The sequence below is a fragment of the Vipera ursinii genome, assembly GCF_947247035.1.
Source record: "Vipera ursinii genome assembly, chromosome: 2".
In the NCBI taxonomy this organism is placed as follows: Eukaryota; Metazoa; Chordata; class Lepidosauria; order Squamata; family Viperidae; genus Vipera; species Vipera ursinii.
In genome coordinates, this window is record NC_139513.1 from 195125373 (window position 1) to 195143587 (window position 18215).

At 36.9% G+C, this 18215-nt stretch overlaps 1 protein-coding gene across 1 annotated transcript in view; it reads left to right on the top strand.

Moving 5' to 3' along the window:
• The window catches only part of TEX15 (testis expressed 15, meiosis and synapsis associated), a 45627-nt gene that overhangs the window by 19933 nt on the left and 7479 nt on the right, over positions 1-18215 (top strand). The window contains exons 4-7 of the mRNA XM_083355129.1: positions 2683-2929; positions 4407-4553; positions 6508-6670; positions 9440-15258. Of these exons, the coding sequence (XP_083211255.1) occupies positions 2683-2929; positions 4407-4553; positions 6508-6670; positions 9440-15258 (6376 nt within the window). The remainder of the gene's footprint in view (positions 1-2682; positions 2930-4406; positions 4554-6507; positions 6671-9439; positions 15259-18215) is intronic.

Sequence of the window (18215 nt, forward strand, 5' to 3'; positions counted from 1 at the left end):
ACAGGGAGGGTCTGCTCAGGGTCCCGCCGGTAAGAGACTGCCGGCGGGCGACACCCAGGGATAGGGCCTTCTCGGTGGGAGCGCCTGCCCTCTGGAACCAGCTGCCGGTGGAGCTGAGAACTGCCCCCGACCTTCGATCATTCCGCCGGGGCCTGAAGACCTGGCTCTTTGAGCTCTCGGGCCCAGACTGAGGAGGAATTTTTAATTTGGGGTTCTTTTTAATTGACTACAGGGTTAATTTAATATTTTTAATTTGGTTCTTAATTTTTGTATTTTGGATTTTTTAATTTCCTGTAAACCGCCCTGAGTCCTCAGGGAATAGGGCGGTATATAAATATAACTAAATAAATAAATAAATAAATAAATATATGTGTGTGATTGATAGATAGATAATATGTGTGTATGTGTGTATATGTGTGTGTGTATATGTATATATGTATGTATGTGTGTGTGTGTGTGGGTGTATGTGTGGGTGTGTATATGTGTGTGTGTGTGTGTATGTATGTGTGTGTACATATACATATACATATATATGGCTTGCTAACAAAGAATAAAGGGAGACCGATATGATCATTTCAAACTTATTTGTTCTCATCAGTCAGCCATATCCTTCTGAGATTCGAACCTGGGCCGACTGCATCTTAAGCAGTTGTTTTAACCCCTAGGCCACAGGCTCTCTCTCTCTGTTAGCTGAGAAGCAAGGAAGATATGTGTTAAATGTTTGTTAAGCTTTCAGAATACACTTGCTTAGTCCCAGACACCGGACAAATCTTATTTCCTGTTTCAGCCTAGCCCAAGGCCATCTACAGGCAGTAGCCACAGCAGTGGCAGCTCTTATTTGTGTAAATTTTTTTTGGCTTGCTAACAAAGAATAAAGGGAGACCGATATGATCATTTCAAACTTATTTGTTCTCATCAGTTAGCCATCAGTCAGTCTCAGAAGGGTGTTTGTGTGTGTGTGTGTGTGTGTATACATATACGTATGTGTGTGTGTATATATATGTATATGTGTGTGTATATATATATGTGTGTGTGTATATATATATTATGTATGTGTGTATGTATGTACATATATATGACAATTTATCTTGAGATTCAGAATGTTGTAGTGCAGACATGTCAAACACAAGGCCCGGGGGCCGGATGCGGGCCGCGAAGTGGTTTCATGCGGCCCGTGAAGCCATCCTGGAAACAGTGAGGGAACGGCCCCCGCTGCCTTGCCCTTGGCCCAGAGACCCTCCTTCTGCCAGAGACCCTCAGATCTATCCCACTCCTGCCCAGGCCCCCATGGGCACCCTTGATGCGAACAATGTAGAACTGGCCACGCCCACCCAGTAGGCCACGCCCACCCGGCCCCCTGAGGGCAACCGCAATGCTGATGCGGCCCTCAATGAAATTGAGTTTGACACCCCTGTTAGTGGTATTCAGTTGTTTTTCATATGGAGAGCAAATAAGCATTATTTAAATTGACCAAACAATATACTCCAAAGAATAATACGTTAAAAAAACCCAGAACCTTGGAAAAGCTTAACAGATTTATTGCACTATTAAATGTCAAAAAACAATGGAGTAGAATTCATAATATTTGTGGAAATTTCAGGCAATCTGTTGGTTAGAGAGTATTCTACTCAGAGCTACTGTGGCTATTAATTAATAGGGCCATAACTAGGAGAGCCTGCCAAGCCTTATAAAAAGAACAGTGTAATAGTACATAGGAGATTGATTCTATTTTCCCTACTTGATAGGGATAGAGAATGCTTTTGTATTGGGTATTATTAAACCTTCTAGCTATGAAGGGGTGAAAGAATGAATATAGCTTGTGTAAGACCTATCCTGTAAGGTGGACATAGGATATTGGTTAAATAATTAAAATTGGGAAAGTTCTTCCAAGCAGAACAATCTCATACGCTGTGGGTAAAATGCCTAGATTTTTCTGGATGCCAGCTTCATTAAAGATTCTCATTCATTCATTAAGGCCAATTGAGATTAAATGTTGAACTAATAAATTGTAATACAAGTCCACATTCATGCCGCCCTCCTATATGGACAAAAATATTGTAAGGTCAACTAGAGAACTGCCAAAAAAAACCAACATATTAAATGAACATCTTCTGATGGCAAAACTGAATTCATATGCAAGCTATGTAGATTCCTGTCCCAAGAATCCAGACAATATACACATTAGGGAAGTCTTAATGAGGTCTTTAGAACATTGGACAGATTCAAGAGGTCTTAGTCGATTATAAATCATCTCAGCATATACTTCTTGGCTTTTCCGCTAAGATCATTTATAGCACCCATTCCCATGGGTTTAATGCAAGATATAAATAATTATAATAAATGAAAATGTATGATTTGTATCAAATGTTAATACCATGAATGCAAAAGAAATGAAGTCTGTCAGGCTAAAACTTCAGTTATGGCGTGACCTGGCATTCAGCATGAAGTCCACAATTTGATAGCAGCAAGAATATAACAAAAGTATATAAGAAAATCATTATTTCAGCTAATGTAATAATTGATGTATATAGATATGCTCTACATTGACAGGCCCAGACACGTTTCGCTTAAAAGGGGGAATCAAGGGTATATTACTAAGAAACCAAGAAATTGATTGCTACTCTTTTAAATTTACATAAAGAGTGGAACCTGCCTTGACAACATTATCTTTTTTATTGTTAGGACTGAGTTACGTGAAGAAGGAAAACAAGATAAAGAACTCTCTAGCTTTTTAGTTGTCTCTAGAGATGAAGTGCCACAAATTTGTCAGTATGGCCTATGTACCACCGGTCATTCCAAAAAAGAAATAAACATCATGAAAGAATTAGGAAACCCTCAGCTAGGAGTTTATTTGTTCCGATATGTTGATATTGCTTTGAATTATGCATCCAAACATTCATTTCCAGTGGAAAATATTATTATATTCAGGGTAAGTCTTTGCATGTATATTTTAAAACTGTAAAGCAATTACTCTGTCACATGGTGTAACAAGATGGTGGGTTTTTTGTCACTGAGTTGTGGGGGGCATGAAGGGAGGCTCAGCCACTGTATACATGTTATACTTTGATAATAAAGGTTCATTCATTCATTGGTTTGGATCCTGAAATACCCTTTATTCTGTGGAAGGAGTTAGTTCCAAACAGATTTAACACTGTGAATATAAGTTTAAAATGGGCTTTTCTAAGGATACGTGAAAGCTGGAAAAGTATAATTACACATTTATAATTATTTTATAAAATTTACAAATGTATAAATTATATAATTTATAATTATTTTGCAAAATTATAAATTATTTTATAATTATAATTATATAAATATAAATTATAAATTATTTTGTAATTTATAATTATATGTAATACATACTTATTACATATAATTAAAGCTAAGTAGAAATTGTGGGGAGAGCAAAGGAAGGCAAATGATGAAACATTCACAATGATGTCATGTAAATAGTTTCAGTTCATTTATTTTCATTTATTTGTGTCTGTGTGAGTGTGCATTACTTTGATGCCTTTGTAGCTTTGTGCAGACACTGCTGATTGAAACAAAAAAGTCCATGATTGTTCCAATTATTATTTCTAAAACACTTTACCAGAATTTGTAATTATTATTAAGCCAACTATATGGTGAGACAATTTCAATTTAAAAAAAAAACTCATTAGGCAAAGGGATTAGTGTAAGAATCCAAGGAAAAAAGGGGAGAATGTGTCTAACATCCACACTTTATTTAAGGGCAGCCATTAGTGTAAGTCAGCAGCTTCCTCTATACCTGTTAATCTACAAATGTGTCCAGCAATCTGAGAATTTATCTATTATAGAAATTACTTGAACATCTCTTTCCTCTTCCTCCCCCTTCCCCTCCAGAAATATATATTCTGGAGCTTATTCATACTACTGACAATGGAAGATCATATGTAGCCTGCAGAATGCCCATATTTTTCATAAAACAAATAATTTACCACATAAGTAAAGGTAAAGGTTCCCCCGCATGTCCGTGCTAGTCGTTTCCAACTCTCATCTCCGTTTCAAAGCTGAAGAGGCAGCACTTGTCCGAGGACGTCTCCGTGGTCATGTGGCTGGCATGACTAGATGCCAGAGGCGCACGGAACGCTGTTACCTTCCCACCGTAGTGGTCCCTATTTTTCTACTTGCATTTTTACGTGCTTTCGAACTGCTAGGTTGGCAGAAGCTGGGACAAGTAACAGGCGCTCACTCTGTTACGCGGCACTCGGGATTTGACCCGCCAAACTGCCGACCTTCTGATTGACAAGCTCAGCATCCTAACCCACTGAGCCATTACGTCCCTAAAACTACCACAGTGTTATACAATAAAGCGCGCGCGCACACGCACACACACACACAGACAGAGAGAGAGAGAAAAGGTTTTGTTTATTTTGTATTTCTAGGTTCTTTTAGGAAAAGTTAAAAAGGTTCAACCACGTAAAAGCCAAAAGAAAATTGTACTGGATCCAACTCCAAACTTTGATTGCCATATGTCTAGAATTCATCCTTCACTTAAGGATTCTTTGGAGGATCAGGCTACTGGGTCTTTGGTAAGTAATACTTTAGTGATTTTATTAGTGAGAAGATACAGCATGACGCCTATACATGGCTGTTTTTTGAAATTATTTCATTTTTTAAAGTTTATCATAATTGGATTTTAAGGAGGGATGTACAGTTGAAAAACAATACATTCAGAGGCAAAGCTTAAATATACCATTATATGATGTTTAGTCAAACAAAAAGTATTTGGTGAAAAAGATGTCTATTTCTAATGTCATTATAAAGAAGACCCTTTTTCTAGGCTCTTCAAGAGGGACAAAATCTAGCATTTCACATGAAGAATCAAGGGCTGGTATTTTCAGTAACTAATTGTGCAAGAGGTTAGCATTTGGAAAACTTATCTGATCTACAGAGTTACACAGTGCAGGAAGAATTATAAAGTATCTAGGGCAGACATGTCAAACACAAGGCCCGGGGGCCGGATCTGGCCCGCGAAGTGGTTTCATGCGGCCCGCGAAGCCATCCTGGAAACAGTGAGGGAACGGCCCCCACTGCCTTGGCCTGGCCCAGAGACCCTCCTTCTGCCAGAAACCCTCAGATCTGTCCCACTCCTGCCCAGGCCCCCATAGGCACCCTTGATGCGAATGATGCAGAGCTGGCCATGCCCACCCAGTAGGCCTTATGCATTCTAGCCACGCCCACCCAGTAGGCCATGCCCACCCTGGCCACACCCACCCGGCCCCTTGAGGACAGCCGCAATGCTGATGCGGCCCTCAATGAAATTGAGTTTGACACCCCTGATCTAGGGTAATTTTTGTGATTGGGTTGTTTTTTGGTTCATCATTCAGCCATTGTTGGTATGGAAATGTCCTGGTTTTCTCCAAGCTTAAGAGCCACCAGGACAGATATAATAAAAACTGCCTCTTTACAGGTAGTCCATGATTTACAACCATAATTGAGCCTGGAATTTTGATCCTAAGTCATTGCAGTCGCACATTTGAGTCACCACATGGCTGGACTCGATTTTATGACCATTTTTAGACTGTCGTGAAGTGAGTTGCCAAAGTTGTTAAGCGAATAATGTGGCCGTAAGTCTGAATCCAGCTTACCCAACATGCATTTTTTTTTGCCAGAAAACGGCAAAAAATGTCACAAAATGAAATGCAACTTATGATCATGTAACCACAAGGAGGGTAGGGCAGTCTTAACTCTTCAAGGAAGGGTCATACATAAAATCAAGAAACAAGGCCCCAACACATTACAAGCGACAGACCCAGGTTACATAGCCAGGCTTTTAAAGCCTTACAAAAGATCAAAAGGGTGGGACCCTTTTAATTTCCAAAAGGAGAATATTCCACAAAGCAGGGGCTACAGCACAAAAGGCCCTAGTGACTGTCAGTCAACACTTTTGAGCTGACAGGATCTGATTCATACCTATATTGACCTACTGGATCAAAATGGATGGGTAGAGACTCTTGTAAAAAGACAGTCCCTCTTGAGACTTGGTCCCAAGCCATGTAGAAATTAGTTGGATGTTGATGTCCTGTATAAAGTAGATGCAGTCTTTCTTTGAACTCAGTTGTCTGCTTCTTCAAATAAATTTATATACTGTGTGGAGCAGTACATGTAGGAGAGGATGAATGCTGTCAGATTTGATAATTAAAGGGGGATTTTTAATTCTGCTTTACTTTTGAGATGTTATTAAATACTTTCCATAGACATTTTATCCTGCATTTTCTAAATGAAAATTAGCAAATAATTTTGTACTAAAATTACAGAAACATGTGATGCAAATTGTCACATTGGATACTTTAATCTTTTCACAAAAGTAGTACATTTATTTTGCACCTAGTTTGTATAATACTTTTTATAAGAGAAACCTATTAAATGGTTACCACTCATTTTGTTGATCACAATCAGGTTACTATTTTTGGTCTTTGTCTAAGTTTAAAGTTAATTATCCAGGTACTTACTTTTATGTTCTTGCAATATTTCCATTCGCAGGTATATTTTTATGAATATAGTGAAGATTCAAAACCTGTGGATAAGCCCAGGCAATGTCTTCCATATGCTGTAATACATGTAAAATCTGTTAATCAGAAAGGAGGGGCTGATTCCTTTCTAACATCTTTGAAGTATAGACTTAAAAGATTACCCAAGCATACTGGTAAGCTATCTTGAGCTTTTATGTTAATTTTATTGTATTTCCCCCTTGATTCTGCCCAGTTTTTCATGTTATAGGTCCATTGTTTCATGTCTCCTTCTTAGCTTCTGTATTTAACTTCATAGCTAGGACTCCCAGATCTGGAATGCAAAAGCACTAGATCAGTATTTTTTTTTAAACTTGGCAACTTTGTGTAGACTTCATGCTAGCTGGGGAACTCTGGGAGTTGAAGTCCACACATCTTAAAGTTGCCAGATATGACAAAACACTGCAATAGATCAAAGCAAAAAGACATGTATTTTGGAACACTTTGTTGCTTATCTACTGGTCATAACAGCTTTTTACAACACATTTCTCATGGCCATTTGATGCGTACCTGCATTATTCATAGGCTAGATTCAAAGGCTCAGCTGTGGTTTCTTTAGTCATGGCTTAAAAAACAAACTTGGTAATAGTAGTTGGGTCTTAAGTTACAACTCCATAATGTTTATGATTAAGTTTGCCAGCAGAGTTCCAAGAATCTTCGGTCCATCTCATTGTCTAATTGTTCGCATTTGCTACAGCCCACTCTGCTTTTCCACTACTTTCCTGCTTCTCTTATCATTGTCTCATCTTTATTCCTGTCAGCAAGGTAACAGCTTTTTCTGTAATTTGAAAAAAAAATATCGTTTTTGTTACTTTTGCCTTCTTGATTTTAAATTGTGTTTTTTGCACATTTACATGGAAGCACGCCCTACTGAACTCTGTTGATTTGAATTCTGAATAGATATAGACACACATGCCCTTTTTAAAAAAAAGAACTGTTTTCTCTCCCATTCCTATTCCTCTCTGTCCTTTTTCCCCTTCTGCCCATTTGTTTTCTGATTTTTTTCAGAGGCTAGTCGTCTGCAGTGATAATGAACCAAAAATAGGACAGGATGAATACAATTTAATAAGACATTTTTATTTCTTATAGTTTTATATCTATGTAACAATGTAAAAGGAGATGTAGGTTTACTCAAATGAAATTTTGCTTCAAATTTCTTAAAGGCACTTCAATAAGCCTTTCTGAGTTGTAATTTCTGGCCAGTAAATTTCTCCTTTCAGATTTAAATGCTCCTTCCTCACTGCAGTGCTCTTGAAATTGTTCATTCGTAAGCATTTGAACAACCTGCACCCTTCTTTTCCCATCTTAATATTAAAAAGTATTGGCCGGATTAACATACTTGTGATTTGTTTGATTTTTGTTTTATTTTCTTCATATGAGCTCAGCCAGCTTATGGTTTGCTAAACTATGGTTTTAGGCATAGGGATTCAGTACAAGCCATGATAATATAACTATTTATTATTTATTTGCCACCCATATTTGCCACCCATCTCACATTTTGACACGAGATGAGTAACGTGCATATATACTGTATTATGGCAACATTAAATCATTTCCATCATATGCAAAGTGATGTGACAAGGCAAATGATATCTTTTGTTCCCATATCTCCTTCCCCCATAGATAATGATGGCTTAGTCGGATGTGTAAATCCAGTCAAAGTATTAAATGTGTATTGTTTGCTATTGTGGTCGAAACTTTCTTTCAAAAGAAAAGATTGTTGCTAGTTTGGTATTGGACAGCCAGGTTGTCCTGAAATTCAGCATTTCTTCCCATTGGACAGTGTAAATAGAAGTATGTGGATGGCCACTTATATTTATGCTGATGGATGTCACAATCTGGACTAGCCAGCAAGGGAAAGGCACTATGTAATGCAGAGGCTGCATAAGTGAAAGGAAATGGATCCTCAAAGGATATATTTGGCAAAAAATATTACATTAAGATCCCCAAGCCCCCACCAGGCTTCTCACTGTTGTCTTCAAAACTACTCTTCCTACTTTTTATCCTTAATCAGACCATTCTGAGCCCTCAGCTCAGGATCAGGACCATTTTTTAAAAAGACTTTCTAAAATAAATTTTCAGTGGCCAGTTCCAAAGAGAAGAGAAGAGAACTGGAAGGGACCTTGGAGGTCTTCTAGTCTCTTCTTAAAAATCTCCAGTGATGGAGGACCCACAGTTCTGGAGGCAAGCTGTTGCACTGGTTAATTGTCCTCACTGTTTGCTACCATTGAAAAGGTACCGTGCTGCTAAGTTTTCCCCAACCTGATAGATTTTTGACAGAAGAAAAAAGATGTGAGAAATGTCAAGAAAGCACAAAAGATACAAATACAAGCTTCCACTCCAATAAGATTCTGTAATAAAACTCTTGGCTGGAAGTGGCCAGAGTTTTTAATGTTACATTCAGAAAATAATGATAGATTTGCCTCCTTATGTCACTGCCATGGCTCTTTGGAAAAACAGAAAAATAGCAGGAAATAATTCATAGGCAAATACAAAATTATTACTACTCAAGCATGTCGGCATAGCATTTCTACAGTAAATTCTGCTATGGAAATCTGCTCTGCCTCTACTTTTTAAAATCCAGCTACTCAATCTTCCCTTTTTGATAATACAACCTGTTCTTGGATTTGTTTGCAAGCCAGATTGAGTTTGTGGAAAATTTTCCTCTTAGATTAACTGTTTACTGAAACTTTAGAAACAAAAATAAAAGTTTGCTTCCTACAGTTACATTGGCTTAGCAGTTAGAATATTCTTGGGCATTTTAGCTACTGTAAAAACTTGGTGAACAGTTAGAAAGCCCACATTAGCACATCACCTATCAAAGAGTCAGAGTTTGGTTAAAATATGTCTTTTTCTCCCATATATAAAATATAGCCCTCAAAATCATATCTCTCTTTCATTAACAGGAGGAGTTATCCCTTTGGAAAACTGTACACGGGTGACAAGGATAGGTAAAAGCCAACTCATCTACGAACATTTCAGAAAACCACTAGAAATGGATGTATCTGGAGAAGTTTCTTCTTGTTCTAGAAGCACACAGAACCGGAATGATTCTGAAGACAAAATTCATTGTGAAAAAAAGAAACGCAAGCCAGCTACAAGATGGGATTCAACACAAATGAGAACAAATATTCTATGTAAATCTGGCATGGAAGCCAGCAAAGAAATCAGAGGTGAACATGTGGGGGATGATAAGAAGACTAGTTTAAAAATTAATCTGGAAGATTTTTCTGACTGGGAAATTGGTTCAAGTACTGTAACTACTTCAAAATCAATTAAAGATCCGAGACTAACAAGAAGAGGACAGAATGTGGTGAAGCAAAATGAAGAACTTATTGTGAAACCGCCATTCTGTAATGACACCACTATAAGCACATGCAAACCAAGGCCTGAAAACATAACATCTAGCAAAAACAAGAAGCACAATCGAGAAATGGATAGCCAATTTCAAGAGAATAATATTTTTCCTTCTGAAACAGAGCATTCAGTTCCTCTTGACACCAAATGTACTTCATCAAGAGGAGAACATTGTGGTAATATTTTTCAACCTGCATGCTGTAAAAAAATGTATGCTTATGAACAGCCCTCAGAGGAAACTACATCAGATAATTTTAAACAAAATAAGCTTCAAGCTCTGAACATTTTAAATCTAAAATCTAAAACCTCCAACATGGCTGAAGCCAATCAAAAAGATAAGCAAATCTATTCACCATCTGAAAAAGCAAATAATTCCCTAGATAATGATTATATACTAAACAATATCAAAGAAAAATCTTCCAAAAGAATTAGCAATATAGAGAGCCTCAGGTATTATCCTTCTGATACCTGTATAACTGCTGCTGTTATAAGAGGCCTCAGTGAAGAAAGTATGTGTCTTTCCAAGCCAGAATTGTTAGATAGAAATAATTTTGAGGACATTTCCCTGGAGTTATTTCCTGAAGGACAAAAAAACTGTAAAACAGACAACACAGAAACATGCTTTAATGAAATACATGTAAACCAATTAGAGGAGAAGGTTCCATGTGGACAAGAAGGCAAAAAGTATAAATCCGCAACAGAAACTGCATTTAAAAATCCAACAGAAAACTCATCAAGAAAAAAGCAAGAGCCTGATAAGAAGGTCTTGAAGAAACAGGCAGATAATATGAACAATTGTACAGAAACATCAGAAAATTCAAATCTTTTAGATTTTTTTTTAAACTTGAGTCTTCAAAGAAGCTCGTTAATAGAAACAGAACGAACAAACAAAGAACATTGCAAAGAGAAGTTTGAAGAATTGCAAACGTTGCCTACTAAAAATATTGACTTGACAGATCACAAGAAATTAAATCATGCAATGTTACTCACATCGGTTCCTATATCTTTGGGAAATATGGGAAATAAGGAAATCAACCAACAGTCAGAAAATACAGCATCTTCAAATGCCAGTTCTGAAAGTTTTTGTAGTCAAGTTCATGAATTATTTGGGCAAGATGTAGAGATGAAAAGGGATAACATCCACAGCATAGACATTTCTAGTGAGATAGAAAATGGACCAGAAGAGTGTAAGAAGCATCTCTCAGTGTGGCACAAGCCATGTAATCATGGAAATATTAGTGAAGATGATGTCTATTATTATTTACAAGCACGTTTGGATTGGGACAATCTGCTTGGAAAACCTAGCTCGAATGTAGATCTTTCAAAAAATACAACTGTGAAGGCAAATAAAGGTAATTCTTTAGATATGGAAAAATCTGGGGAGGAAAGAGGAACTGAGTTATTTAATACATTTTCATGCCCTGATTTACAAATTACAATAACCAATATAGTTCAGTCAAAATTAGAAACTAACATGGAAAAATGTTCAATCAAATATTCAGCACCAAAAAAATGTATTAAGTGGTCAAGCAGGGGAAAAAAGAAAAAATATGCAAAGGGACAACAAAACTCCAAACAGTATTGCGAAAAGAAAGAACTCAACATACGGTCTTCACCCCAGATTTCTTCACTATCCAAGGGACAGTTTAAAAAAAATGAGCAGCCTGAAAAATATATTAAGAATATTTTAATTGCACTTGACAACACTGAAGCATTGCTATGCAAAACCAAATGCACATCTCGAAAAATAACTGGTGCAATGTTTCACCTAAGAAAAGCTTGGAAGGGTATTCAGAGTTTAAAAACGGTGACAAAAGCTGGAAGAAAAACTGCAGGTAGTGTGTTCTCAAAAGCAAAAAACAACTTACCGAATGGTGCCTTAGTGTTAGATTCTTTTGAAACATCAGATTGCAGTGTAGATTTTAGCAGTGATTGTGCAAAAAATAAAGCAATAAAAACAGTCTCTGAAAAAAATGCCATCTTAGATACTACAGAAATTAAAAGTATAGAGCTGCTTAGCAGTGAGCCTATCATATGCAACAAGAAGACATTTGCTGGGGAAGGCAAATCTTTTGGAAATACACAAAAGAATCAAGAGAATGTAATTACAGCCATGGAAAACAAGCACACTTTGAGTTCTGACACTAATAGCTGTAGAAGCAAAACAGATGGAAACCAATTTAACTCTTCTTTAACAAGAAAGGAATTAACTGTCTGTCAAAGAAGCCAAACAAATGACGAAGAAATGCTCAAATCTCGTGTAAAGATCAGTACTGTTAAAATTGCTACATCAATTCAACCAACTTTTGAATCTGCTGCAAAAGTAAATGTGTTCGGGTCGGATGTTATTTCTGCACCTTATCCCAATTTGAAAAAAACAGACAATGACAAAGAAACTGTGGAAATATCTGCATTACAGGAAGAAAACATGATTGGGAGTGCTGGAAAGTGTCATGCTTCATCAGCAAGTTGGTCTTTAACAGAAGAGAACCTTAATGGTAAAACCTCTGTGGTTCAGTTAACTCCAGAAATCCATAGCAACCGGTCATTGTCTTTAAAAACAAACAATTCATCAAATAAAAATGTAGGTATAAATTGTTCTGGAATCCCAGCAGGATCTTCCAGTAGACAGAAGCAAAAACTAGATTCTCACTGTAAACAGGCTTTTTCAAAATCAGAACCTTACAGCCTCGATACATTTAGTCAAACAACTGACCAGGAAATATATACAGCAGAGAATAGGCATTATAAATCATTTGGCAAGTCAGCTGAACACCAAGGAAATACTACTAACAAAATATCATCTTGTCATCTGCTATCTCCTACATCCCTCGAAGATAATAATTTGTGCCAATCCACTCATCGTTGTGTATTACAGAAACTTCAAGAGGAAAATATGAAGGAAAGAGGACTACCAGAAACCATGACTGACTCTGCAAGTGGAAGACTAGATATAATCCATGACACTCCACTGAAGTCATTAAATAACCTAGATTTAAGGCAGAAAAACCTGAAACAGATAAGTCATGTCATCCTTGGGGAATCCACATGCAGGCAGACTTCCTCAGGCAACGCTGATAACTATGACCAGCTTCCTTTTAATTCTCCACTAACTGCACTTTATCATGTCATGCCCAATAAAACAAACCAACCCTTCATTAGCACCGAGACCAAGCAAAATGAACGCTATTTTTCAAGCCCCTCTTTTGAACATTGCAGTGATTTCAGCAATCACGTCAAACTTTCTGAAGTCGGAATTGGTCTAAAATCCTGTGATTTTAACTTTAAAATATCAGAGATCTTACAAAAGGCAGATAAAACTTCGTCTCTGAATATACTGCACGAACAAGTTTCATATTGCCAAAGTGCTCTTCCTTTGTTCATTGCAGCTTTTGAAAAAAAGCAAGGCTGTTCTTTTGAGCGTGTTCTGATTTCTAGGGAAATACTTGGAAGCTCTAACAGAAATATGCAAGCAAGTCAGAAGTTAAAACCTTGTGCTATAGAAGCATTAGTTGAGCTGCAAATTATAATGGAAACAATGGAGTTCATAGAGAATAAGAAAAGATTTTTAAAAGGTGACCCAACTTTTCGAAGTTTGCTTTGGTATGATGATTCTCTGTGTAGCGAACTGTTCGGAGGGCATTCAGGTTATCAACAGCAGTCAAATTTATATCCTGCTTTTCAGATGAGATTAAAATACAATGCCCTTAATGAATTACAAATCCACCACAAGCAGTTAATGGAAGCTTTTGAAAACACTATATCTGAGAATAATTCTTATTATTGCTTGTTGAAATTAAGGCGAGAAATAGAAGAATGTGAATCAGTAATGAGACAGATTTCCAGTGTATCTGATTTTTTTTTATCTGTGCCTTTTACTTGTGGAGCTAACTTTGGAGATTCTATAGAAGACCTAGAAAATTCAAGAAAAGGTACAATGGATTTAATAAACATATCTAAAAGCCTTCCAGGCATGAATTTGAGTACTGAAAAAGATAATCATCTCTGGATTATTATTGAGATTATTGGTAAAAAAATGGAGTTTGTAAAGACGTGTACTAATGAAGAGTTTAATCTTAAAACTTCATTATTTGGTCTGGAACATATATTTTTTGATGCCGCTAAAAACCTTGTTTGTCGAGAAACAAACACATTTTTGAATAACCATTCGGAGGATGGGAAAGAAGTGCTCCAAATATATGAAATTGCTGTGACTAAACTCTATGACATTTATGAACGTATGATGGAAGATACTGGATCTGGAAATGATAATAATAGAACTTTTGGAGAATATACTAAGAAATGTACAGCAGACTCTTCTAACTGTAAAGATGTGTGCTCTCAACAAAATGTAAATTGCTTCATTGGAAGGTCTCTAACTTCACAAGATAGTTGTAATATAAGTGAAATCTTGGATGAAGCACAATCTGCAGACATTGAAAGACTGCAACAGCTCATGGGCAAATGTACAGTACAGATGGAAATGCTGAAAAAGTATTTTCAGATTTTACAAGAAGAGGATATAACTATATTGATAACCCAAGAAAATATATTGGAGTTCATGAAGGATGGAGGAATTAATCCTGTCATTCTGAAGCCAGAATCTATTGAAATATATACTGAATTGGCAATGATATATGAAACTATTTTTTTCCTTAAAAACTCAATAGCGAAGCAAGGAGATAATCCACGATTTCGTAGTTTATTATGGTTTGATTTATCACTTCTGCCTGAACTTTTCCAGTGCCAAGAAAAAATGGCTTTCCTGTCTTATAGGAAAGATAAGCTTATAGAAACAGTAGAGGCTTCCATCTTTGAACTTCAGGAGGAACTGAACGTTATTTATGACTATGCAGAAAGCTTAAATTGCTCATATGCACTTCATCTTCTCACAAGGGAACTTGCTGAACTTTCAGAAACAAGAAAAATGTTAGGAACATCCAAGTCCCCTGTCTCCATGTGTGTAGACTTAGCACCATATGCTATTGCTTTAAATTATGGAAGTACAGTTTCTGAATTAGACTGTAATTATAACCAATTTTCTTCACTTCTTGAGAAATTGATGTTGGCTGAAAAGAAAGATTTAGGAAAAATGGCTCACATTATGAAGATGATGAAAACCATTGAGCATATGAAGTTTATCTGTTCTACACAAGGAAAATCACCTCTTCCTGTGATTATACATCAGATGCTTAAAAACTGGAGAAAAGCTTGTCAGTTGAAACGGCAGCTTGTGGGAACACGTTTGGATCACAGTGGCCAAAATCTTCAGACTTCCCAAATTCTACACAAAAGACCATTTAATGTAACTTTAGAAGAAAAGACATCAGAAGAAAAGATTGATGTCTCACATAACAAAAAGAAAAAGGTAAGATCATCCAACCCCTTCTCTAAATGGTGCTTTGTATATTCATTTATTTATTAAATTTACATGTCGCCCATTTCCTCCATAGGATGACTCTGGGCGGTTTACAGAACATGATACGTGAACTTAATCATGTATTATATAAATGATAGATGATACATTTTCCAGAGCAGTGAGATTGCTGATAGTGTACTTTTTGGAGTGTAATTTTCTATCTTACACATTATTCTATTTGACAACTTTAGATGTAATTTGGATGTATGATATTTTCTCTTATTTAAGTCCTAAACAAGGATGGATTAAGATCATGGGGTCTCATACTAAATAATGGAACCCCTCCTTTATCCTTACACCAAACACCAATCTCTCTCTCTCTCTCTCTCTCTCTCTCTCTCTCTCTCTCTCTCTCTCTCTCTCTCTCTCTGTGTGTGTGTGTGTGTACATACTCTCAAAACTATTTTATATACAAATTAAAAAATGGAAAGAAAAAAGAATAGGATTTTATCGTAATTGTACCAGTTTTGGTCTGATTGTTGTGTTGTTTGGGAGCAAGGTTACCTATAAATTTAATAATAAAAATAAGCACCAACACGTGACAATTCCTGCTATGTACATAATTCCGTTTTTGAACTCAAAAGTAAGGTACGAAGTACAGCACATTATTTGCATTAATATAAAAAGACTAAACAAGGAAAACTGTGCTTTACAATCTCAAAATTTAAAAAACAGAATAGTACAGGTAGTCCTCAATGTACAATAGTTCATTTAGTGATTGTTCAAAGTTACAACAGTACTAAAAAAAAGTGACTTAAGCCATTTTTCACACTTATGACCATTGCAGCATCCCCATGGTCTGGTGACCCAAATTCAGAGGCAACTGACTCATATTTATGATAGTTGCAGTGTTTTAGGACCGTGTGATCACCTCCTGCACCCTTACAACAAGCCAAGTCAATGGGGAAGCCAGATTCACTTAACAACTGTATTACTAACTTAACAACTGCAATGATTCACTTAGCAGTTGGGCAAGAAAAATCATAACAGGGAGCAAAACTCGTTTAATTGTCTAACTTAATAACAGAAACTTTGGGCTCAATTGTGGTTGTAGGTTGAGGACTACCTGTATATGGATTTGATTTTAAACCAATTTGATTTTTCATTTAATTTTGCGAAAGTAAAATGTTTTAAGTCTCCAAAGTTTGTTTTAATAACTCTTAGACTAGAATTAATTCATTGTGTCATTAGTGATATACGGATTGAAATAAACCATTCCCAGAATGTTTGGGGATGCACATCACAGCACTTCTTTCCAACTTTCTTCTCCAGGGCCCTAGGTCTTGTTTTACGGCAGAGAAAGAAATGGAAAGAAAATCCCTCAAGTATTGACAGAGCAACTGCTTGTCATTAGAAATGGAGGCATAACTACATCACTCTAGCAGTTGCATCTGACGTGGAAAGAGATTGAGTCAGCCCCTATCCTTTCAGTACTCGTGACTTTTCAAGATAGTGAGCTATTAAAGAAAATTATGGAAAACCTGCTGTCCTTGTTCCTTGTTGCTTGTAAACTGCTTTATTGGAATGCTGGAGCTCTTGTAATTAGATTGCATAAACTCGGTGTTCCCTTATCTGCAGCTGCTGCTTTTTCAGTAATGCTACTCTTTCTATTAAGCATTGTGAAAGCTACTATCCGCATATTCAGGACACTTTCGAATTCATGTATATTTTGCTAGTAAGCTGCTTTGCTAACAAGAAGTTGCAGGAAGATTGTTGCGAAGAGTGAATACAAGTTACTTTTTTATCATTTCAGCCAATATGGACATTGTTGGAAAGGAAATAAAACATGTAACTAATGGTGGAATGTTATTAGTTTCTGTTATTTATATCTTGCCTTTAAATCATATGGCCTCAGTCTCATACTGAGATTTCCATGTAACTCATTATGTAATTAAAAAAAATTGCATTCAGTAAAAACAGACGGTGGCTCAGTGGGTTAGGACGCTGAGCTTGTCGATTAGAAGGTCGGCAGTTTGGCGGGTCGAATCCCGAGTGCCGCGTAACAGAGTGAGCGCCTGTTACTCGTCCCAGCTTCTGCCAACCTAGCAGTTCGAAAGCACGTAAAAATGCAAGTAGAAAAATAGAAAATAGAAAAATAGGGACCACTACGGTGGGAAGGTAACAGCGTTCCGTGCGCCTTTGGCGTCTAGTCATGCCGGCCACATGACCACGGAGACGTCCTTGGACAAGCGTCCTCTTCGGCTTTGAAACGGAGATGAGCACCGGCCCCTAGAGTTGGAAACGACTAGCACGCATGTGCAGGGGAACCTTTACCTTTACCTTTTAAAAACAGATAATATAAGCAAATTTGAACCAAGAATCAGTATAATGGTTAAGGCATCAGTCTAGAAAGCAGGAGACCATAAGTTCAAGTCCGACCTTAGTCAGGAAAGTCAAATGTGTGACTTTGGGGCCAGTCACTCACTCTCAACCTAACCCACCTCATAGGGTTGTTGTTATGGGGAAAATAGGAGGAGGTAGGTTTGTTGGATACGGGTTATTTGAGTTATTTGTAAAAATAAAGGCAGAATACAAATAAATATCCAGGTAAAGCAATGAAACTTAAAAGATTAGTTGTGTATGGAAGTTCTAACTTTACCAAAATGAACTATAGTTAGGATCCCCAAAGTATCATGTCATGGCCTATTGAACAAAGTCTGTGATTATTGCAGTAGGCAAGCAAAGATTGTCCTATTATCCATACAGTATTCCTAATCACTGTTGATTTCCCTGATAATGCCTGATTTTTTTGAATTGGAGCAGTGAAACCAGTGAAGTGAGAAAAATGATTCTTTAGAACAGAGATGGACAAGTTTCAGATTTTTAAGATTGTGCTACCGGTAGGTACACTGGATGGAAAAATTGGATTATATTTTGTCATCATTATTTCTGCTTAACAGTACAGA